This window comes from Eufriesea mexicana, unplaced genomic scaffold (assembly GCF_001483705.2).
Source record: "Eufriesea mexicana isolate 0111107269 unplaced genomic scaffold, ASM148370v2 scaffold1482, whole genome shotgun sequence".
Taxonomy (NCBI): domain Eukaryota; kingdom Metazoa; phylum Arthropoda; class Insecta; order Hymenoptera; family Apidae; genus Eufriesea; species Eufriesea mexicana.
In genome coordinates this window covers 1,582,876-1,608,121 of record NW_016909634.1, presented here as the reverse complement: position 1 = coordinate 1,608,121, position 25,246 = coordinate 1,582,876, and the positions used below count along the sequence as shown (strand labels likewise).

Genomic DNA, 25,246 nt, shown 5'->3' with positions numbered 1-25,246 from the left:
GGAGATTTTATTTTATTTTTAATTAAATTATTTTTAATTATACTTTTAATTCAAAGTTTTGAAGCCTACGTTATATTTCCTTCCATTCATATACAAGATCCTTTCTTCGTCATTTCTTATTCTCTAATGGTGTAATTTAGATTAATTTCTCTAGAAAGTAGATCTATTTATAGAGAGTAGAGCTATTTTACCATAATTTCCTATACACACCGAACATTGAACCACTCGCGTAATACACGTGTCCATATAAATTTAGCCTACATTCGCTAACTGAAATAAACGTCGCAAGAAATTTCAAAAAATTAATAAGAATGAAAGATAATGGTGATAATTTTATTTACGAAGGATAGCACGATCCTAAATGAAAATAAAAGTTACTCGAAGAAAGGAAGTAAAGTGCAACGTAACTTAGTCCACGTCTATCCCGTTCACGAATAGGACTCGTTCTAAGATCCCCCCTGGCCTCGACCAGTGTGCATAAACATCAAAAATCGTGTCTCGTAGAGAGTCGACCGGTATTTGACTACATCCTGAGCATTCGTGGCACGCGTTGACCCAGAAACCAACCCCTGGTCTCATCAATTTCGCGAGCGTGGCAGCGATTCAGCCGCTCGAATCGAATAAATACGAATAAACCCGGGGATTCTAGCACGGATCGAGGCGTTTCTGGTTCACTTTTAATAGAGAACTTTGAAAAATCCAAGAGCAGCCCGCTACGTGACGCGGTTTCCTTTGTTTGGCGCTTCGCAGAGACTGGGACGAAGTTTATGGTCTTCCAAGGGGGATGTTTAGTGGCAACCTAGTTTCTTCTGGACTGCACAGATTGAGTTGATTGATGTCCCTGGGAGGTGGAACGTCTTCCACCACTGGTTCAGGTGCTTTGACGAAGGGTACTTTGACACGGAAAAGTCCGTAATCCTTGACGAGATTGAGGTTATGTTCTGGATTATGACGGTGATTAGTGTGCTTCCTTTCCTAGGGAATCTCTAGGGACTTTACGAAGATCGGTATTCGTAGATCAAAGTTGAAGAGAATCCGATTTGTTCATTTACTTTGAAATAAATTTTTCATCGAATAATAAATAAATAAAATTGGACAATAATTGGAAACTGAACCGATGTTAACAGAGTCGGCTTTTTGAAATCAGATTTGAAATAAGAGGAACGACTGTCCGGAGTAAATATAATTTTTATCCAATCAACGTAATCACTCGAACGAAAATACTGAAAATGGGGCAGAAAAAGGAAAATATTTTATCGAAGGATTTACAATGAAAATTCGATAAAAACAATTCAAATTCGAAATAATTAACAACGAAATGATAAATAAACTTGTACTAATATTTATGTTATTGAAATAATAAACATGTTGACGATCCTTCGGTGTGTTTTCGAAAAATGGCCGCGAGCGATTTTTAACATAACCTGTTTACAAGATTCCAGGATCATAAGCCAATTATCTAAGGCTCGATCAATTAATCCGTGAATATCGATGACGCTTTTAGCATTAGCATCGGTGTTTAACGATGCACCGTTTATTTGACCTTTGCCCTTCGTTGGGGTAATTTTCGCCGGGAAAGCGTGAAATAATTCACGCACGTGTACATGTTCGCGCGTGGGAAGGCGCGTGATTTAATTAAAGCAAACTCCGCGAGCAACTCTCGCCGCTTTGGAAATCGGAAATGCGAGCTGAACGATGGTATTTCGACGGGCCTGAAAATAGATTTCTATCTCGTTAGCACGTGTATAATTAGTTGCTCGTGTTTTTTCAACGTTCCACCGTGTAACGAGGTATAAACAAGCGAGTAAATAAAAAAAAAAATCAATGATACCACGCGTGCATACGATGATCTCGTAGAAAGGAACGCGATGAGTCCATTCTTGTTGATGTTCCGATTTTTCTGCCATCTGACGGCGGAATGGTGTAAGCTCGCCGCTGCGTGGGCGAAGAGGGGAACAACCAGTCAAAAGATACAATAACATTAAAAATAGGTAACAGAGGCTGGAATAGGTTGTCAAATATATTTAACATTATATATTAACCCTTGTAATCAATCGTTTAATACTATATTTTTAATATTAAAAAGATACTAATGTTAAACATATAAACATCACATATTAAATATTAAATAGTGAACATTTTAAATTTAGAAAATTTGTAAAACATTATTAAATTTATATATTAATTATTAAATATTAAATATGTAATATTATATAATAAAATTAAATTTATAAAATTCGTGGAATATTATTTAATTTACATGTCAAATTTATTTACATCTAATGCATTTGTTATATCGTATTAAATTTAAACGTTACATTTTTCTAATTCCAGAAACATCGTTAAATGTAAATATCAAATTTGATATTCGATATTAATCTTGAAAGGAAATAAAAAGACAGTTTTGCTGAAAGAGGGATTGGTTGACATTACTTTGAAATTTTAAATTGCTTCTGTGTGAGAGGAAGGGAAAATGTGATTTATCATATTTTCCCTTGTGATCTTAGCTTGTCACAGTATTCATTATAAAGGATGAAGAAGAATTGAAGCGAGTTATGTATGATGAAACCAGACCGCCTAGAAACGAATCTGTGAAAACGTGGTCCCAGGTTTAATGGTTAAAATTAATTTTAATCCGTTACGCTACCACCGGAAACGCTATAACATCAGTTTCTCTCTATTATTGTTTCTAAGAGGGACTGTGAAGTGTGATTTATTCTACGATTCTACGTAATTTCAAGAAACAGCTTCAATTTAATTACTACTTAACCTAAATGTAGAGTACGTTATTATTAAAAATAATATAGTAAGAAGAATGTCTTTTTGAATAACAAATTACATTTTCAAATAATATTTTTGTGAGCAACGAGTAACATTTCTCACTGCACAATATTAAACCCATCAATTTTCAGTTCATTTTAAAATAACCACTGAAAATTTTTACAAAAATTCTAATAAAATACTAACATGAAATGCAATAAATTGCGAACATTTTTATCATTTTAAAGAATTATTATCTTTTTGTTTTATGGTCATATGATATCAGAATCATAATTTAGAAGTGTATAGCTTCTTGTCTCCCAAATTTTGGAATTAATTCTGTTACTACGAAAAATAGGGATTTGAAATTTTAATATCTTGTATTTGACAAATTTGGTAGATAGATAGATTGAAGAGAATAATTTTAATAAGTAAATTGATCTATATATTCAATTTGATATTATTTTATAATACAATATAATATAATATAATTTAATTTAAGAACATTTAATAATGAGTAAAAATAAATTTCAATTATGGCAAATTTTTGTAATTATCAATACTCGAAGACGTTTCTTTTCGCATGATACGACTCACTTATCGTATTTTGATTAAACAATAAGCCAGATGAATAATTCGATCGATAATAATCTACTTTTGATTAAACAATCGACTAATTGCATAATTGGTTAGACAAGTTTTGTCTGAATCGAATATTGGTTTAATTGTGTAATTGAATCAGTAGTAATTTTATTTCAATCGAACGATGCACCAATTATGCTACTAATTGAACTTTAGTTGAAGTATCCAGGTACAGTGATTGATTTGAAACGGAAATTAGCAGGAAATTGTGTAAACGTTCCTACTTTTAGGTCTGCGGATAGTGTAAATAAAATTAGAGCTGCGTTATTTCGTTCAAAAATAAATCTCGGTTGTGAAAATTGAATGGGTTCCAACGGTTTATTGAAATTTCTGAAAATCGAAGGGCATGTGACTTTTTCTCAAGGACTGCTGCTGGAAATTTAAATTGCGCGAATTTTCAAATAAATTTTTATTCGCTTTCCTATCTCTTTTTCTATTTTCTTTTATGTTTTTATCTTTTCGAAGCAATGTTTCGTCTTTTAAGAAATTTATTTTCAATTTGCTCTGTAATTACTACTTGGACGTCTCTCATTATTCTGTTTGTAAGGTTTGTTCAACACTTGGTATCGGTAAAAGAATTCTTAATTACTGGTGAAACACAAAAGTTCGCGAGGACGAGAGATAATTAAATCTTTATAAGTTTATTAAAATTGATATGAATTTTAGAATTTATCTGTTAATGAGAAACAACTTTAAAAAGTGGCAGTTTATTAATTATGGAGGTAGAAAGATTAAAATAAAAGTTAAAATATCACTGTTTGATATTGTTTTTTCCATTTTCTGAATTACAAAAATTATAAAATATTTCTCTCTCATACCTTCTTTCAGTGTTTTAATTTTTTACTCTTTGCACATTTAGTATTACAACTTGTTTAATATTGCGATATATACCTACACAATTTTTTAGAAAGAAGCATGAAATTCAAAGAGGAAAATTCAATAGCTAATTTCTTCAAAGATGAACGCAGAAAATTAGAAAAATATAAAAATTTTTCAATATTAAAGGTATTATGCGAATTCTAATGAAAATAATCGGCTATAAAGATAGAATGAAATTGTCTGGAATAATTTTATCGTTCGTTACAAAGGAACTGCAAAGTATTAAGAAGTGAAGACTAAGATTAGAGGTAATAAAGAACAGAGGGTGTACAGTTTGCAACCGAGAAGACGCCACGCCTGCATGATTTTAGAGTGCAGCTTTTGGGAACACGAAGCAAACGTCGAGTTCATTGCAAGCTGAACGTTCGCCCATTAATCCTTCCTTCATTGTACCATGTTTGATAAATCGATGGGACGAGGAGAACTGATTTGTTTCTGTTTCATCTTGCAGCCATGGCGAGGACCTCATTGTCACGCCGTTCGCGCAGATCCTGGCCTCTCTGCGCTCGGTCAGGAACAACTTCCTGTCGCTTACGAATGTGCCCACGAACAAGTGAGTAGATTTGAACATAATCTAATATTTGAATAAAAATATTCACTTTTATATAGAACAATAATATCTTGTTAACGAGATAAATTAAAAACAAATGTACAATATCGTGGAAAAGTTTCAGATTATATAGCAGGAAAGGATTATGATCTTTATATGACTTTTATTTCATTTTATTTTATTATATATAGTGTTACTTTATGTTCTAATTAAAGGTATTTAATGTGAAACTTCGTAATATATATTTATTGCAAGAATTAATAATTACTAATGATGAGATAGCAATGACAATAATAAATTTTACATTTGTATATTATTTCAATGTATGAATAATTATGAATGTGTAATAATTTATTATATTATTATAATAAATAATAACACGTGATTAGTGATAATAGTAATAGATTAGTAATTAATTATTAATGATTATGAGGGAAACAGAACACCAAACTCGATATCCAATAATTAGGATATCTAAAATATCAAAATCAATATCCGTTTAAATAATTCCATATTTTAATAAAATTAAAAATGTAATATATGACTGAATAATTGATACATATGTATATAGAATTCTAAAATTAATATTCAATTAAGTAACTGCAATATTTGAAATTACAAATGTAATATGTAATTGAATAATTGTAGTATTTGAGATTTTTTAATTTTCATAACTAGAAGGTCTAGAATTTTTATTACAAATATAATATGTAATTGATTTATTGTAATATTTGAGATTTTTAAATTTTCATAACTAGAAGATCTAGAATTTTCAGTTTACACCAATCACTTCGTGTTCAAGTGTTGTAAAGATGTTTAATTACTACCACACAGTTAGGAGAATAATAAACACCGGTGGTCTGGAACATTAACGTTATACCATGCTCGTGTTATCTGAAATATTTGGTTAACGCGTATTTTTATTGCTTCATTATTTGGATTATTTTATCATTTTATTGCTATTTGAAGGCTGATGTAAATAGAATATTCCGCGTTTCCAGTTTCACCACTTATCGATAAACGACGATTGATTATGTGTACACGTGTACATTTTATCTTGCACGTGCCTTTATTCTTTTATTCATTTTTTATTACTTTTATTGTTTTAACACTTTATTCCCTATTATACTCTGTGTCTCGAGTTTTATCGTTTGTTTTTTATTATTTTGTTAACATTTTACATTCGTATCATTCAAAATTTCTTGTTTTGACATTTTCATTCAATTTATAAATGATTATTTAAATATTACATGAAACTATTTTATCAATTTTATACTATTTTCTTTTCTATGACAATTTCCAATGTCCGTTTCTAAATTTTAATTTAATCGAATTTTATTACCTTTTGCCAATAAATTTCGAATACTTGTATACTTTTTAAACGAAATAAAATAAATAGTTGTTAACCCTCTGTATCACGATTTAATTATGAAAAATTATTTTCATTTTAAATTATCGAAGAAGCATTTAAGTTTAGTTAATCACTACACATTTATTCTATTGACGAAAAGATTAGGAAAAAATCTTAGAAATTCTTTGAATTTTGTGCTTGTTAAAATATGTTAAATATAGTTATGGTCGCGTGATAAATGTAGCTTATAATCGTGAGATTTGACGTAAATTCGTGTCAAGTTAGACTCTTCGTTGTAATGCAAAGGGTGATTTTAACCATGATTAATTTAACAAGAAAATAAACTTCTTATTTTATTAATTAATCCAATTTTTATTGTGCATGTTATAATTCTTTTACTTATTTAATTGCATAAATTGATATTAAAAATGTTCTTTGACATGTTTATTTTCAGATCACGAAGGAGTAGCGGCGCACAGGGGAGCAGCACGCCGCAACCACGGATCTTGGCGCCAGGAGGTGAGGATCACTTTGATATCCACTAGAAATCATTCAAACTTGACCATTATTTTCTCCAAATAACGATAATACCATGAGATACACGATGAGGTACAGATACACCCCAGACATCACATTTTTATCACAATTATAGCAATATATAATAATTATGATAATAAGCTATAATAAACAGCATGACAATACAATACAGAAAGTGTACAAAAATTTAATTTCAAATTAATGAAGATTCTGTGTCATGAAAGTCAAGATCCAGTTAGGAAATTATAATAAAAACATGATGTATGGGGAACACCTGTTCCACTTGGTATTATGAGGTATAATACTCATAATTCTCATAATGCTCATAAATAATTCTCATAATTCTCATAATACTTATAATATTCATAGTTTTCATAATTTTCATCAATCCTGGACCATTGACCAATTATTAAAAATTATTATTGTTATCCAAATAAGACTACCACCAAATGCCTATGATTTCTAAAATCCATCCAGTTCGATATATAACCAACTCGTTATAACCCAAGCAACCTAATTATTCCTCTTCTCGTGGAAATTACTTTTAAGGTAAAAAGACAGAATCTTTTCCGTCTGGAACTAAAACGTTCGAGTTGCAGTACGATTATTCGATCCAACGACGTTCGTCTCCCTCGGAAAATGAGATTCTCGAAATTGGTATTGAAGTCCAGCTCCCTTTATCTTTACGTTCTGGTATCGCATTTCCTTCGTTCTGACGTCAATTCGCTTTTCCCTTTTCTTCTTTCGATTGATCTCTTCTCTGCTTCATTTATGCAACCTTTCATCTTTAACGAGCTTCAGGATTCCGTTTATTCCGTTTATTCCCCACCCATCGCCCTTCCATCCACACTCTTCATAATCCCTGCAAAGTGTTCTACGCCTTTTTGTTTCGAACATTTGCAAGCCCGTTCGCCCTGTTCTTGTTGCAGAAGTTATGATAATGAGAGAGGAATCTCATTACCGTGCGACTCTTGGAGCAAGGAAATTTCTGCAAAATTGGTTTCGATGATAGGGAAATTTTCCAGCGCGGTCGGAGCGGGTTCCATAAAAATTTGGTGGATACATTCTTCCGAAGAAATTATTGTATGCTTAAAATTGAGAATGTACATACTTCAAAGTGTACTTTGTTAGTCCTTTGTAACCCTTTGTCGAGCAAAACTCGACGTTCCATGAAGCTGAACTCTCTCGTTTGATTCTCTTTAAGGTTTAATAAATAAAAATGGCCTCTTACGTTGCAACTTGAGTTTACAAAGGCAGTATGGACAGCTTACTGAGCACGAAAATACGAAATTATTATGTTTACACAAATTATAATAACCACTTTACTGAAGAAAATTATTTGTTACGTAAAAAGAAGTCACATTTGGTATAATAATTTTTAGTATCGAATTAGAGCAACATTTCGTGTGATAATTTTCAATTATGATTATTGGAAATATATGTAGCTTATCTATTATCACCAATTATTAAATAGAAATATTACTTTTCATATAAGGACTTTTAATACTGGGTCAAAAATGATAATTATATAGTAATAATCATCGAGTACAAAATAGTAGCAATTTTAAATAAATTAAAAATTATTATTTCCAAATCAACCAAATCGAGGGACCTGTTTCGAAGAAAGAGTACCTTTCCAATCGTTCAAAACAAACGTTACGCCTGAATCTGTTAACTCTGTCGAAAAATCCAATCAATTACACTTTCGTGTCACTTCTCGTGAACTCCAGCTCGAGAAAAGACTCTCCAGCCTCTTGGAGCCTCGTTCTCTCACCTCTTTGCACAGCGATTAACTTCGCCGTGTCGCAAAGAGCTCTCAGTCGCTTCCTCTTTCGCGCTAACGTCCCCCTCTCTTCCGGGTTTCAGAGGAGAACTACATGAAACTAGCCGTGGAGACGATGGAAGAGCTGGACTGGTGCCTGGACCAGCTGGAAACCATTCAGACGCATCGATCCGTGTCCGACATGGCCTCTCTGAAGGTAAGTCCAACTTGCTTCCCTTTTTTCTCGCGTGGACACGCTCGATTTCCAATGAATCGTCGTTGGATCGAGTTCAACGCCCTCTAACAAGGCTGTGTCACTTTAGTGGTACAGTTAGGAAGTGATTTGGCACTCGGATTATCATATCTTCACTGATTTCACGAGATTGTTAAGCATATTGGATAATAACATTAATTTATGTAAAATGAATATACACTTTGAACAGTGGAAATTTGGAAACTAGGGAACGATAATTGGAGTATGGTAAGAGGTATAATTCCTAGGGAATTTGGAACAGTGGAGAGAATTTTGAAGTCATAAAAGGTGGTAAGAGATGGTGGAAAGATTAGGGTTACATTTAATTAAGTTTGAAATATAGGGTTATATTTAGTATATTTGAAATATGCTATTGTTTTTGTTTATCGTTTACTGTGATTGATTGGTAAATGCTTTAATCTGGTTATGGTAATATGTATGGTCTTTTTGGGAACTGAGAAGGTTTATGAATATGTTGGATTAGTATTAAAATTGAGAATGAAAATAAAGTTTAGTAACAAATATTTCCTTGGGTGAGCAAAGTAGCAGTGTATATGATTTACTAGGGATTTTCTAGAGATATTATACATGTAAAAGTGGAATTAATTTTAAGGGAACTGAGATTTGTTTAAATCCCAGGAGAATTTATAAGGATAATTCAGAAGAAGAATTTATGAATTTGAGTTTCTATTTTGGGCAGGACAATCTTTATGGGAATTAATTTGTTTTATTCTATTAAGGGTATTCTATGGTACGTACGTCAAATTTCTTGGAAGCATTTGATATTTATGTTTGCTTGTATAAATTCTTACTGGAGAAATTCTCAGTAAAATTTAATTTAATTCTGTCAAATATTTAATTATAATAACTAATAAAGTTTTCTGAAATTGATTGGACATAGTAATAGGTATAGAAAATTTTGTACTACTTAATTGCAAAATCAAGCTTCATTTAATTAAATGTAAATATAGTCTTTATGTTTTCTTATCTTGCAATGTTAAATTATAATTTAGTTAAACTATTAAAGTTTTTAAATTATATTTTTGTACAATTTAACTTTGGTTTGTAAAATGTTCTGTGTATAATGACTCAATTATTGATGGATAAGGCTACTGAGCAGAATTCTCTGGCTTCCATTGTATATAGAAATTTTACTTCCAATTAGTTATTTTCTTAAGATATAACTTTCAATGAATAGATGTTTCTAAAATGATTAGAACAGTTTCAATTAGTATTTCTCTATAATTCGAGTAACATGATTTATGTCGAGATAATTCCTTTAAAGGATCATTAAGGAAAGTTTCTTCTAAGAACAGCAATAACTTGACACATGATAAATCAAGGAATTAGTATATTTCAAGTTAAATTCTTGTCGCATAATTTTATTAATCTAATCAATTTAAAAGTAGGTACTTACAATAAAATTAAAAATTTATTTCAACAATATTTCAACCTTTGCCATTTTCAAAAGAAATGAGTAAAATTATTAATTAACTCATCAACTCACTATCTCAATTTTCTTATCTAGAATCATAAAATGAAAAAGTAAGATCGATGAAAAAGAGATTAAATGTCAAACAGTGAAGTTCATAAAAAGACTGTAGTATAAAGTTTCTACGATAATCTTGCGACGTAGAACCGATTCCCTAACTACATTTACATTCCGGCTACGAGAATTTTCAATTTCCTTTCGTCGTAAAAAGAAAAATGACGAGTAGCTTACCAGGTGACTCTTGCTTCCACTTTTATTAATGCTTTTCAGTCGTTCGGACCGGAGTGATAGGTTCCACTGGAACAATCCTTCGTGCGTTAAATAAATGGGAAAATTTTTGTAACACTTTCTAACAATTTGTAGTCTGATCATAAATAAAAGATTTAAGAAATAAGAGTTCCAACATTATTATGACACGTCCAAATTTTTACAATAGATAAATAAAGACGAGGAAAATGGTATCGAATATAAATTTACGCGAGAAAAGGGAAAATATTTAGAGAGAAGATACATTAATTTGAATTCATAGAGGATGAAACAGTTCTGAGTAAAGATGGAAGTAAATCATATGATGTTTGAATAAAGAGAAAAGAGAAAAGGAAGTTAGAAGAAACTAGGAACCAGCTTCTAGGATAATATTTCAATCACTGGAAGCGGAATACTTAAGATTAATTTATGATTCATTGGAATTAGAGTCATCGAAAATCTCTTCTTCGAAGTTAACGCTACAAATCGGTCAGTACCGGAATAATTACGCTTGATAATATTCCAGTACCTTGCAAACCTGTTTTGTACAACAGAGAACTCGTTTTCCTTTAAAGGAAACAAGGAAAATCCTGCGCTTCTAGCAAGGCGCCGCCATTTTGATGACCAAGTGTCACGAAATGGACGCTGTCTTCGATATTCAGTTAGAATTTTTATTCAAGAAAGAAATTTGTTTATGACTAATAATTAATTTTTAATATAATTTTGTTTTTCCAATAAAACTGTAACGATCATTTAATTTCTTTGATCAAATGATTCTTCTTAAACATTATATTCCGATAAAATATTTTCTAATTAATCTAGAACACTGAACATCCTTCACACATTTATGTATCTTGGTATCTGTAGAGTTTTAAATAGTTTCGATTAAATATTCATTATAATTCATTTTCCAAGGTATACTAATTATTCACTTATAGTCATGAATATTTTCTTCCTATTCGTTAAATTATTTCTTGTGTTTATGATAATCAGTTCTAAATTCAATTTCGCCTGGAGCAGTAATATGCTTCTTTTTCATATTATACTAAAAAAAATTCAGAAAATTAGCATGGCGATAATGAAGATAAGAACCTAATAATTTAATATATTCATATTCTTGGGAATTCACGAGTACGTGAATAGCAAAAACGTAAGGAAATTCCGGTCTTCCATGAAGTTACATCACTGTTTGTATCTCGAACGCAATACACGTTTTTCTGGTTAATTATAATAAATGCTTGTCAATACGAGACATACCAATTAATATTACATCTCGTCGATGTAACGAAATAAGAACTACGATTGGTTGCCGATCACCTTTGATAAATATTTCAGAACAGTGCATAATTTTGAGGTTATGCCTGTTACCTTATACTTATTACCTTCATATATCGTTATTTATTATGACGATAAAATTATGTTGATGTCACATTATATTATGATAGAATTACACTGATATAAAATTATTACGAGATTAAATTGTATAAATAATTAACTGTAATCAATTTTTATCGAAGTCTCTTCCAAGTGATCTTATTTACGTTAATATTCAACATTCGATATTAAATATTAATATAAATTAGATTATTTCGACGAAATTGACAATATTATACATTAAATTCATCTTAATTGTAAATAAAAATTGTTTTAACCTTTCAATTAAAATTGTTATATTGAAACGTGTAAATAATTTAATTACTTCATTAAAATTGAAATGGAAGTTGTCGCGGTATTAAATTTCCTTCTTCGAACCAAAATGGTCTCCATTTTCTGATCTGCAATTTCCAAGAATTTTTTTAGTTGTAATAGCTTATTATAAACGAATTTCAAAAATTTATTCACATCTCTCATGTAGCACAGCTGTATCTTATACTTACTATCTTATTACTTATTGTCTCAATCTATCGACATTTATTATAACGATAAAATTATGTTGATATCACACTATATTATATTATAATTATATTCATATACAATTATTACGAGATTAAATTATATAAATAATTAACTTTAATAAATCTTTATCAAAATTTCTACCAAGTAATCTTATTTACGTTAATACTCAACATTCGATATTAAATATTAATATAAATTAGATTATTTCGACGAAATTGACAATATTATACATTAAATTCATCTTAATTGTAAATAAAAATTGTTTTAACCTTTCAATTAAAATTGTTATATTGAAACGTGTAAATAATTTAATTACTTCATTAAAATTAAAATAGAAGTTTTCACGGTATTAAATATCTTTCTTGGAACCAAAATGGTCTCCATTTTCTGATCTGCAATTTCCAAGAATGTTTTTAGTCGTAATAGCTTATTATAAACGAATTTCAAAAATTTATTCACATCTCCCACGTAGCACAGCCGTATGAATTTCACACCGTTCGATACGTCGTTCGAGAAATCGACCTCGAGGAAGTCTCTGTACACGCTCGTCCTCACTTTCCTGACGAACCGAATTTATTGCCACCCGCTTGCCGCGAATTCTTGGAAAGCGGAATTTTGACCGGGCAGCCTCGACTTCATTCCGTAGGAAACGCTTTCCTTGAGTGCCGAGGAAATTCTCGTAAATTCGCGCATCACGTACCCGGGTCAAGGCAGTGCGTTTCTATTGCTTCGATCCACGTTTCTCGCTTATTACCCACGACTTCCGTTTCCCCAGCTTTCCCTCGTCCTCCTGTATTTTCAAGCGCGAAAGCATTGCGAGCGGTTTTGACCGACTGAACGGGCGAAGCTGCGATTACTTTGCGAAGGATTGAGTTGTAGCTTTCGTTGACTTTTTGTTTTCTCCTTGACTCCGTTCCGTGGTTTATTTTTCTTCTTACCGTGGATCATTGTAAATCGAGAGATTTGAGAATTTCGAGCTTCGCAGGCATCGAAGCTTAGAAAAATCGTTAGCTCCAGGAATATTATTTAATTTACTTTTTGGCAATTATAGGGTTTTAAATGTTTTTAGATACTTTTAGTTTCTCAACTGGTGTAAATAATTTTAGAAATGATTTTTAAATATTTCCGAGCGAATTTTCATGGTAGCAGGATTTTGAATTTGGGGAGCAGGGTTTTTAAAAATGATAAATATCGAGGATATATTAGTGGTTGGTAAAATTGAGATTAATGAAGGGTTGAAGTAATATTTTTCTTTCGTTTTGTCATTTAAAGGGCTACAGGTATGTAGTATTTAAAAGTGAGGACAGAAGGGAGTTTTCATGTTTGGAAATTTGAGGAAATATTCGTTTACATTATAAGAATCGTTCTTGGAAATCTGCGTAGAGATCGATAAAAGTTTCATCATTTTTCTCACTGATTTGCTCTTATTAAAACATCAGGTTTGCTTTCAAAGCTCACTAGTTTATTTTTTCCGAGTCTTTGCAAGTCACGTTTCTGAGAAATTCCACTTTGTTAGATATTCTGGTTTTTCATTACTGTACAGGATTGTAAAATTCATATACTAGCTAAAACAATTGGAAAAGTGTACCACTTCGATAATTTTAATCGTGAAATTTCTCATTTTTAATGAGAAACGTATTTTAAATTAAAATGAATTCGTACTTTTCATTATACACTTATCTTTAAATAATCTATTTTAAATTGGTAATTAGTAAAAATATTTTTCGATAAATTACAAATTTTTCAAGATGATCTAGAGAATTGTATTTAATAAAATATATCTACGTAAGAGTCAAATAAAATATAGTCGAGTGAAAATGAAATATAGTATAGTTAAGTAGAAATTGAACAAAATATGATTTAAAAAATGTTAAGATAGGGTCATATACGAGAATTTTTTTTAAAAAAGGATATTTTATGGTTATCGTTAATTTAAATTTCGTGAATTAATAGTAATGGTAAGAATTTCGTAGAAAAGTTTTTGCGTCTGTAAAATTTCGTGCTGTGTGATATTCAAAATTATATTTACACTCTGAAATCCGGTTTCGTGGTGCTGTAGGTAGTTTGTTGGGGGATGGCGTGATTGTTTGATTGTTTTTCGAGAGGAGAATGTTAGTAGGTTATAACTCAATCGAACTTTGTAGTATCACGTACACGAAGAATTTTCGATACAGGATTGAGAATTCTAGAATCATCTTTTAACGTAATAAATTGGTAGAGGTGTACTTTGGATTAATCGAACTTTGACGTACGCTTACACGTGACTTTAACTTTGGTCGATTTTAGTAGCTTCATAGTTTGGATTTTGGAATAACATTTTTGAAAATATTAAAGTGCAATTTTTAAGAACAAATACAAATAATAAGTAGAAATACTAATGTCGATATTTTAAATAATAACGAATAATAAATATTAAATGTTTTAAAGTTATAAAGTCTTAAAAATTTGAGAATATAAAAATTTCAGTGTTAATTGTTATCAGTTGGATTTATCAAGTATACTTATTTTAGTGCTTTTGATTTAAAAAGCTTCTTGCCCTAATATTCAGCAGCCCCTCTAAAAGTTTCTCGATAAATTTTTCTTCATGAATTTATTAGAGCTTGGGTAAAAAGTTACTTGCTTATTTAAACATATCAGTCACTTAAAGTTACAGAAAAATATTGCCTTCTTCGCCATGAATTGAATCACAAGGCCATGTTCGTGCTTATATTAGCGTATGTTGCAATTCATTTTCTGAATTTATCTTCGAAATGGTATTTCTGACTCTTTGTGCCTGTAAAAAGTGCTAGCTTTTAGCTAGGAAATAATAATGTTGGAGACTCTTACGTAACAGCGATATCCTAAACTCCTCCTCTTCTTTATCTTCACCTAAACTTAAACAATTAATCCTCTGATACAACAATTAGTAATTTTTAACAAAAATACGCCGTTGTGTTAATACGCAGTCTAAAATTTATATTTATCCTAAAACTATTTCAACATTACCCAAAACTGCTGTATCCCAAAAATTCGTTGCAAGTAGAATATTTCGTTAGAAACCTTATAGCGATGAATGATAGACTGAAACAAATACTTAAAAATATATTTGATACTCCGAAGAAGGACTAGAAAGTCTAAAAGCAAAATGAAGAATAATTTTCCATTACCCAATGAAATTGCGAAAAAGAAAAAAGGAAATTGTCAATATCCTTTACCCTTTTCTGATAGAAGAAAAGTGCAAAGGAATAAAATAAAATTCGACGATGTCTTTTGGAATCCGATGAAACTACAGAAGTCGAAGGATAAAAATGAAATTGAAAATGAGTTTGGTTCGTAATGAAAATTCAAAAAACAAATAAAACAAGAAAGATTCGCCAGCGTGTTTTAAAGTTGAACAAATATTCAAGAGAAACGTATAAAATTTCATTGGATGCTCAGAAGAAGTGCACGAAACGGAGAAAAGGGAACAGAAACTGCATAGAAACTGGCAACCGTTGCAGAAGGAGCTGCAGTTCCTTATCTTATCATTGCCCTAAAGGCGGGTCCTCGCAGCGCATGGTGATGGAAGTGGAGCTGTGGTAAAAACGAACGAGTTTCTCGCGTGACTCAAGGGCCGCCCTTGTCTGTTTCGGCTTCTTCTGCCATGAAAAATCGATCGATCCAAATCAATTGACCTACATCATGGTTCATCATTAGGCGAGGCGCGAGGCGCTCGGCATGCAGGCCGGTTTACACGTGGACGAGCCATGAATGTCGAGCAGGTGGCTGGCGTGCTTTATTTAGAACCCTCGCAGCCGTTCAACTTTTCTTACGCTCTGGGTCTTTGGAACGATAGTTCCTGTTTCGTAGGCTTTGCTTTCGTCCATGTTTATTTTTACGAGCAGGTTATGGCGGAGGAATTGCGCGAGGCCCTCTGGCGGAGAGGTTATGCGACGAAAGTAGATGGCGCTGCAAGTGTGGCTGATTCGATGGTAGGGAAGGTTAGGTTTCTATTTCGTTTCTTTTTACACATTATAGGAGACAATGATGAGTTAATTTATTTTTTAATAATCTCAGCGAAGAATTCGTGGATCGAAAGTGGAGGATTGAAATTGTAAAACTGGCAAGAATTTTTATGGAACGACCTTGTATGATAAATGCAAAATGCAATGAATTATTAGATTTTCCTGTTTACAAGGAAGTAGTGTGACATTTTTCCAGATACACGCAACGATCGTAATATCGTAATTGAATGTAAATAGGAAAGATTGAATATGTGCATCTTTATTAACAATTTCAATTATTAGGGAAAGAAACATTTACACTGTAATCAATAATGTTTGTCGTACAAATTATTCAGCTCTGTTTTACTTGTAATAAGAGTACATCAAATTATTTTTATACGTGCAATAATAACAAAAATTTTTAACTCCTGTTATTAAAAAGATTGTATGACAGTGTTACAATAAACTACTGTATATCTTACATTTCAAAAAAGGATTTTGAAGTGAAATTAAACAATTTCTATGATTGTATAGAGAGATTCGAAGATCTATAATGTCAGTCAGATTGCTACTGACTTTTACTACTCGTTTGGGTACGATATATTCTGTCTGATTAATACAGTATTTATACTACTTGTGTCAACAACTCGATGTATCATAGAAAATTTTCATCTTTCTTCGACACATTGGAGATAGTCAATCATGAAGGTAATTTTATACTTTCGTATGTCGTGCTTTTGTCGTGAAAAGAATTGGAAAACATTTCAACGTAATTTCATTTTTAACATTATTTTCGTAACAAAGTTATACCATATTAATGCAACATTATTTCGATTATTGTTATATTTTATGTTATACGAAACAGATTATAGGTATTTTTATTCAGATTAATGTTACTGGTTAATGGTTTAACAGCAATTTAATTCGTAAATGAAAAACAAACATCGGAGCCTGTTTCTCATTTGTAAATACAATTTCTGTTACAACAAGCGTTATTCCAACGTGGAACAAGCCAAATATGATTATAATGAGAAAAGTGTTCCAATACTCGTTCAAGATTAATGCAGATAATAATAATAATCATCATCATACTGGAAAATTAATATATTACCATTTCTCTGTCCCTTCTGTTACTATATACATGTATATAATATGCGAATAATATAACAGAATAGAATACATACATATATTGTATACATATTGAATTATTACTATCCTTTACTATCTATTTTACTACTATATATTTTATATTATATAATATTTATTAAATTTCGTTTTTATATTTTACAATGTTATATTATAATACTCTCATACCATATTACTGTTTTTAAATTAATAGGAGAGGGTATATTATATAAGAAAAGTTTGAAAGTATCCAAAAGGCAATTTTAATTTTAATTTAACACAATAGGAATGTCACCGAGAAATTAAAATAAATTAATTAGCTGTGACAAGTGGCAAAAATTTAATTCCAACACTCACTTGTGCAAAGAATTGTTCTAATTTACTGATTCAAGAATGTATCAGGCACAAATGTAATAAAAGCAAAAGGGGGATCGTGGCGCCACTTGGCCAAAAGCCAATTTCGTGGATTTTTGGGGGATTCGAAGAACACTCGAGTTTGTCACGTTTGGATCGCACACGGAATGTATTTCGCCTAATCTCTCTAGTGTTATTTGTTTTCCACGAAAGTTAGCGATGTTTGCCACCGATTTTTACGATTCGTGGAACCTGATTCGTCCCCCAAAAATTTATTATTCAAATCAACTGCACTTTCCAAACGGAATACATTATCTTCAGTAAATTCTGTTGAGTAGCTATAATTTTAAGCGTTGAAACTTTTTCTCAGAAATAATTTAATAAAGAAATTTATTTCCGCCTTTTTTTTAATTTCTGAATCTTCGAATAGTTCTATTTTCCAAGGAATATTAGATATCATATTCAAATTTGTTTATCGTAATGATAAATTTAATTTATAATAAAAAATATTTAAAAATTTTGATTAATTTTTATTTAATTTATTAATTTTTATTAATTTTAATATTGACACATTAAATTAATATTTATTAATACATATTAGTGTTAATTTCAAAAAGTTGACTTTCATTTTACACCTTTATATAATTATTTTCTAGTCGTTTCAAAATTAACAAAGTTATTTGGAAGAAAATATTGGGAGAAAAATATGTTTCAAATAAGTGTTTATATAGAAATATAAGATCTTGAACGAAAGTATAGAATGTGTCGTAACAATTTGATAATTAAAGATATATCTATTTCATGATTAACTGATAAAACCATAAACGTCTTATATGATGTCAGAATTATATCTGAGCAATTTCTTTGGCCGTATAGCAATCCTGTAACAAATTATGACATCGTAACATCATTATATAACTTCATTTTGCCCCGATCAATCGCATAATTACTGTCATTCAATAGTCCTGGCCTTGCGGTTGACAACTATATTAATTTTCCAATTAAACAAGACACAACATTTGAATCCTTCGTTCGCGTAATTGATTGAAATCTTTCAAGATTGTGTTATCACTCTACTGATACGAATTATAATTTGTACGTAACGCGATATTACGTAAATTGTAAAAATTCTGATAAAATAAACGAAACTCACCTTATTCTAAAATACGTAACATTTAATCATTTTAAGAAATATCTTTATGTGTAGATATCTTATAAAATATCTATTTTAATATTTAACTGTTTCATGCAATTTTATTTCAATATATTTTAATTTCATACAACATATATTTCACAATATTATTATTGTACAAAGTATAATTTTAATATCTAGTTACTTTATATTATCTTGATACTTAATTAGTTTATAAAATGACTATCTTAATATTCTGATATATTCTAGAAGGTGCTAAGTTGAAAATTATTTTCTCCTTTCGTTGACAGGAAATTTTTTACATGGGAAAATTAATTTCACATTTTAAATTCTTCTGTAGAAAATGTAAATTAAAAGTCAAGTAACACATTGAAAGCTCTCTCAGTTCTGTTTTAAAGTTCTCTTTCTCTCTTTGGACGTGGAATTAAAAATATTCAGTATACGTAATGTTTTCTGAAAGAAAACAAGAAAACAAAAACAGTGGTTAATGTAACAATGTATTGTACATATATATCACGCAGTAATACATTTTTAATGCATAATAAACAGTGTAGCAAAATATGAATACAGTTTTATTTCAATTGTATACATTCAGAAATGTTCTATCTATTTTCCATGTATCATTAGTAAAGAATATCAGTCATGTATGAAATACAATACAAGTAGAGTGGGAAGAAACGAAAATTAATTGTAAAAATAAAATTCTATTTTTTTTTGAATGTCCAAAGCCCACCAGTGACCATTCAACATAACCATTCACTATCATGTAATGCTTTTTGGGTCGCAATATGCTATTCTTTGCTTTGTTTCCTCCCTAAAGTCACTCTATAATCAGTTACGCAATGCATCCTTAGGTCACTGAAATAAGAAGTTGGTCTTGAAACAATTACACGCTTCGATGGAGAGGAATAACATCTAATAAAAATGCGTGAAGCTTTATGTAAGCTCCATAGGCTACCAACCACCCATGTCCCATCCCTGTGCTAATGACGTGCTTTTCTTTCGAGCAGATCTGACCTAACACGTGATATAGTACACCACACCTGAAATTGAAATCAATATATTTCGATTTAAAATAGCAATTAATTTTTAATAATCGGTAATTAGTAGTAATAAAAATATTTAAAATAATTGAGAATCACTAATTAGTAATAAGATACTAAATAATAATAAAATTATTTTAAGAAAATTGTAACTGGTAATAAATAATATATTTATAGATAATAATAATTGACGGTTAGCAATAAATAATATAAATGAAAAGAAAAAATAATGATTTTTTTGAAGTCATGTAAAATTATTATAATATTTGTTTGAATTTCTTTGCTTATTTAATTTTCCACTTACTTTGCTTTAATATGCAGAAAATATAATACTCGATCAATTAATAGCACATTCATTAGCACACCACGGGATATTTAAATATCATTAAATTCATTTAAATTCATTTTTTTAATGAACGAATGATATTTATAATTAAATTGGTGCGGTACATCAAAAATGAGGAACTTAAAAATTTTTTGGAGATACTAAAGCTGTTATATGTGATATATGGTGGAATGTATAATTATTTTGGATGAGTGTCAGTGGATATGTTGAAATATACAATTATTCTGAAGTATCGTCTGCGAAAACAGGGTTACAAATTTCGGAAAAGCAGTGCATCCTTCGCGACGCAACCTTGTACTACAAATCTACATCGATAAAAATGTTTTTCAGAATGAATTGGGACGATTGGAAGACAGTCTCTTCCTGAACCTCGTATGGTACGGATGTGTTGCTATCCGACTAGCAAACATGACAACTAAGCGTATAGTTTGTGCAAACCTCGTGCACCTGAATTTCGTACGATGTATTACGCTTATAAATGGTGATTTTATTTACTAAAGATAAAGTGTCGTGGGAATGACATATATAATTTCAGAAGGTAATTGAAATTTCCCATAGATTTTAGTCACTATTATTTCGTACACTTCGTTGTAGCTAATTTCAATTTTCACGATGAATGAATGACTGACCATTTGTTTCCCTTTAATAATATTGTAATTTTTTAATAGATCATATATTTTTTATTATTTAATTATTATTTATTGGTAGATAATGTTATTCGTTAATAACATAAGTAGTTACTGCATTTTGCTTTATTTATGTATTTAGTAAAGGAATGGAGCATGCTAAAATTTGTTGTAGCATAGATTTATAATTACATAGTAATTTCGTATTTAAAAATCAAAATAAAAAATTATTCGGTTATCTAAAAATATAGATTATTGTAAAAATTGGCGATTGCAGTAATTTATTGGTATTTTTAAATATTCGATAATTGCAAATGTCTTCCAACTGTGTGAAATATTTGTGTATTGATGCAAGCAGATCATAAAAGAAATTCTTCGGAAATTACGCTAAATTCCATAAATTCTTCTTCCACGAAATAGCAAATTTAAATGAAATTTTCTACGTGCATAATGAGAGAAGGAAATGAGACGCTAGCAATGGAGGGCAAGGGAATGAAAGTGAATGTAATGGAAAGCAAGGGTGGTATAGGGTAGGGAGGTACTGTAAAGAATATGAATCGACGTGAAAAGAGAGGGAAGCGTTGCCAAGTGGAAAAGAAAAATATGCAAAGGATAGAAAGAAGGATTATGAAAAGCAGAAAAGCATAAGAGGGCATGAGAAAATATAGGAGGCCGGGGGGAAGTACAAATAGGAACAAAAAATTTTAAAAAGTATGGAAAAAGATGAAAGAAAATTGAAAAGGATAGACACAGGAAAGATATAATAGAAAGGTATATATAGATAAACAAAGAGAAACACAAAGCAGTGTATGGAAGCCTTAAAGCGGCATGTACAAGAATAGAAAAGAAAAATATTGAAAATAACTGACGATATGAAAGCATGAGCTAAATAAGAAACATTTAAAAAAATAGGAAAAGAATAACTGATGAAGAAAAGATAATAATAGCGAGATAAATGATATAAATGTAAATTACATTTTTAAAAATTTCTTAACTATTAACAACTTTATTTCACTAGAATGTTTAATTAAAAATTAAATATTTAAGAATAGCTTCTCATTGTGGTAAAAGGTATTATAAAATTCTGATTTTCCCAAAATTTTACAAAGATCAAATTCCTTAATTTTGTACAATGTAGAGCTACAACTGTGGCATTCTCAAAACATTACGCTCTCACATTCCCTTGCTATTGAATTTGGATTCTAACCACGTTTCTTTGATTTCTTAAGCATTTATGTCCCTGGAATTTGACGCCACGTTCCTGGAAACTGCGCTGAAATTGTCTTAATGCGTTCAGTATTTCCAGAAAAGCAATTTGGGAGGGCAATATATGCAAGGACGTTTGTTTAAACTTTTCTTCTGGTTTGTTGAAACTATTACACTGTACCTAACGTGTGTAATAATCTTTCATTTAACTAGACGTTTGTTACGAATATATTCATTTTATTTTTCCGTAAGCATATACCATGTGATCTCCTTTTCTGATTTAATGACGTCATGTCGGAAGTATTCGACAAATTTTTGAATTCCTCACCTAAGAATCGTGCCTATTCTGTGACCGGATGCGATTCCGGGAATTTCTACTACGATAATTTCACCTGTTGCAATGAGTACCTTTTTTAGTCATTCATAATTTTAGTATTGGATGACTCACGGGAGAATAAAGATACGTGATTGAAGTTATTGTTTTAAGCGTTAAAGAACTTACCAGTTCGTAACTTTGTTAGTCACTTTAGTAATATAATGTGAAAATTACATGACGAATTGCAAATTTAATATAATATAAAATGTGAATGTGAGAATTAAGTAAAAATGGTGCAATGAGGAATGAATTTTGTTAATATGATATAGAGATGATAATGATGTGTAACGAACTTTGATAATAAAATAAAAATGGGACTGTTGAATATAAAATTTTAATTAATAAAATGTAAGCATGATAACGAAATTATTGAATAAATAATAAATTTTGATAGCAAAATATAAAAATGCTAAATAAAGTGGTATTAATAAATCAGAGATTTTAACAATGAGACGTAAAACTGCTAACTAAATAAAAATTGTAATAAAAATGTTTGATAGCTACAGTAACAGATATACATAATGTTTCGATTTACAACTTGTTTACTATGTAAACATGAGTGGAAATTAATTAAATGTTCGATGCAATAAACAAGTGCATACGTGAAACTAAAAGATTGAATTCAGAATAAATTGAATAAATTGAAATTGTGTGAAACATTTATATTGTTACCATGCTTTCTATTGAAATATATGTATATAAAATATAAATAAATATAAATTTTTTCAAAAAGTAATTTATAAAAGTTTATAAAAATTTTATTTGCAAGAGATAGTCACTACTAACATGAATATTTTCCTTTGTAAACGAAGACATACGTGTTCTTAAAATGTTATAAAATAACATTTAAGTGAATATTTTTCTCTTGTGAATATTTAATCTGGAATATTTAATAAATAATTTGAACATTGAATTATCTATTACACTAATCAACTATATTTAAGATATGTTGTTCGAATTTTGACAAATTTTCTTTACCTGAGAACAGTCTATATATAGAGATTTTTCGATTTTTCAAAATTGAAACCTTGAAAGTATTTAATATGCGAACATTTTGTTAATTCAAGTAACTACGCCTTTTAATTCAATAAACATATTTGAAAATAATCCTCGTTGCCAAGGATTTGCTAAAATTTCAAATAAACACGTGAAGTAATAGCCAAATTTGCCTGATATGTTTTCGAATTCTGCGCAAACAAATATTCTTCATTCATTGCGCAGGATGTTTGATTGCTTTCCAGAAATTTTTTGCTTCGATTTCTGTGCATGTGTTAAACGCCTTTCATGCTTGAGAAAAAAGAGCAAAAGAGGCTTCATGGAAAGACTCGATGAATGACTCGATTCGACGAAAAAAATTATTTTCTTCTGCTAGACCGGATGTAGCTGTTCGATAATCATTGATTCTGAGCCGAGTCTTCCCGCGCAAACTTCCTCTGCTAAAATGCCTTTAACGTATCACTCAATTTTCTGCTTAGAAATTTGTTAAAAATAGACAAATTTTCTAATCCATGAATAATGAATTTTGCAGTATTCTATATTCCTGAAAATACTACTAGACTCTAATAATAATTACATATCACCTTCAAGCTTCTCACAATGGGCAAATTAATGAATAAACAAATAATATTTTATTTTAATAATATGTTAATAAATCGATACTAATTTACTTATTATATAATAATATTTTTTACAATATAATATTATATTAATATTCACATAATAATAATAATATTTTTTACAATAATTTTTTACAATATTATTTTATAACAATATTTTTTACAATAATATTTTTATAATAATATTTTTTAATATTAATATTGATTTTTGTATTAAATACCTTAATACGAGGTACATTTAAAAATCGCCAGGAAGTGTGTAATTAGGAATTTCAAATTTAGAAATATATTTAATAATGGTTTTTATTACTTTTTTAAAAGTTTAAAGAATTGAAGAATATTACTCAAATTATTTTATAGTATGCCATATGTAGCTTATGAGATTTAAAGAATTAATAAATGCTTCCAATATTTACAAAATTTAAAATATTCAAAAAATTTCGTTGGAAACGATAAGTAATTAATATTTAAAGCGTACCAAAAATTTCCGTAGAAGATCGTCTCTGATAATCGCTTTAGCAATTTAATTAAAATATATTTCAGTTTATATTTCGATTTGTGAAGTCTTTGTTCCATCATCTCAAAAATAGGAATTAATAATTCCCACTTTATTCATTCGGATCTCTGTTGCAAAGGTGACCGAAACGTGATCGGGATACGTCATTTGAATTGTTAATCAACAATCTTGCCAGTTAAAACGAAACTGCAATCTTCTGCAGAATCTGTCAGGTTGTAATATTTTCGTTGCAGGATTGATATATCGGACGAATCGAATAGTAGAAAAAAAAGCATTATGGTCGGTATCTTCTGTTTATTAATTCAGTTATTCCTTCTCGATTTTGCGAAATTTAAAATCATCTCTTTTCGTTTAAGAACGAACTGGTCATGGGATAAAATAATTTTAGAAATTGTTGGAAAAAGTTAAATTAAATTTCATTGTTAAAAGAATTGTTAAATTATTAATATTATATATTTTACTTCGTTTATTATTTAGAAGGAGAGAAATTTTCTAGCAATAATAAAAATTAGAAAATTTTAAGCACATATTTGTTAAATTTGTTATACTTTCTT

General features: G+C 29.9%; 1 protein-coding gene across 8 annotated transcripts in view; it reads left to right on the top strand.

The window, feature by feature from the left end:
• The window catches only part of dnc (phosphodiesterase dunce), a 368,500-nt gene that overhangs the window by 308,175 nt on the left and 35,079 nt on the right, over nt 1–25,246 (top strand). For all 8 annotated transcript variants that reach the window (XM_017901155.1, XM_017901156.1, XM_017901154.1 and 5 more), the window contains 3 exons: nt 4,733–4,834; nt 6,637–6,701; nt 8,586–8,698. In XM_017901155.1, coding sequence (XP_017756644.1) covers nt 4,733–4,834; nt 6,637–6,701; nt 8,586–8,698 — 280 coding nt within the window. The remainder of the gene's footprint in view (nt 1–4,732; nt 4,835–6,636; nt 6,702–8,585; nt 8,699–25,246) is intronic.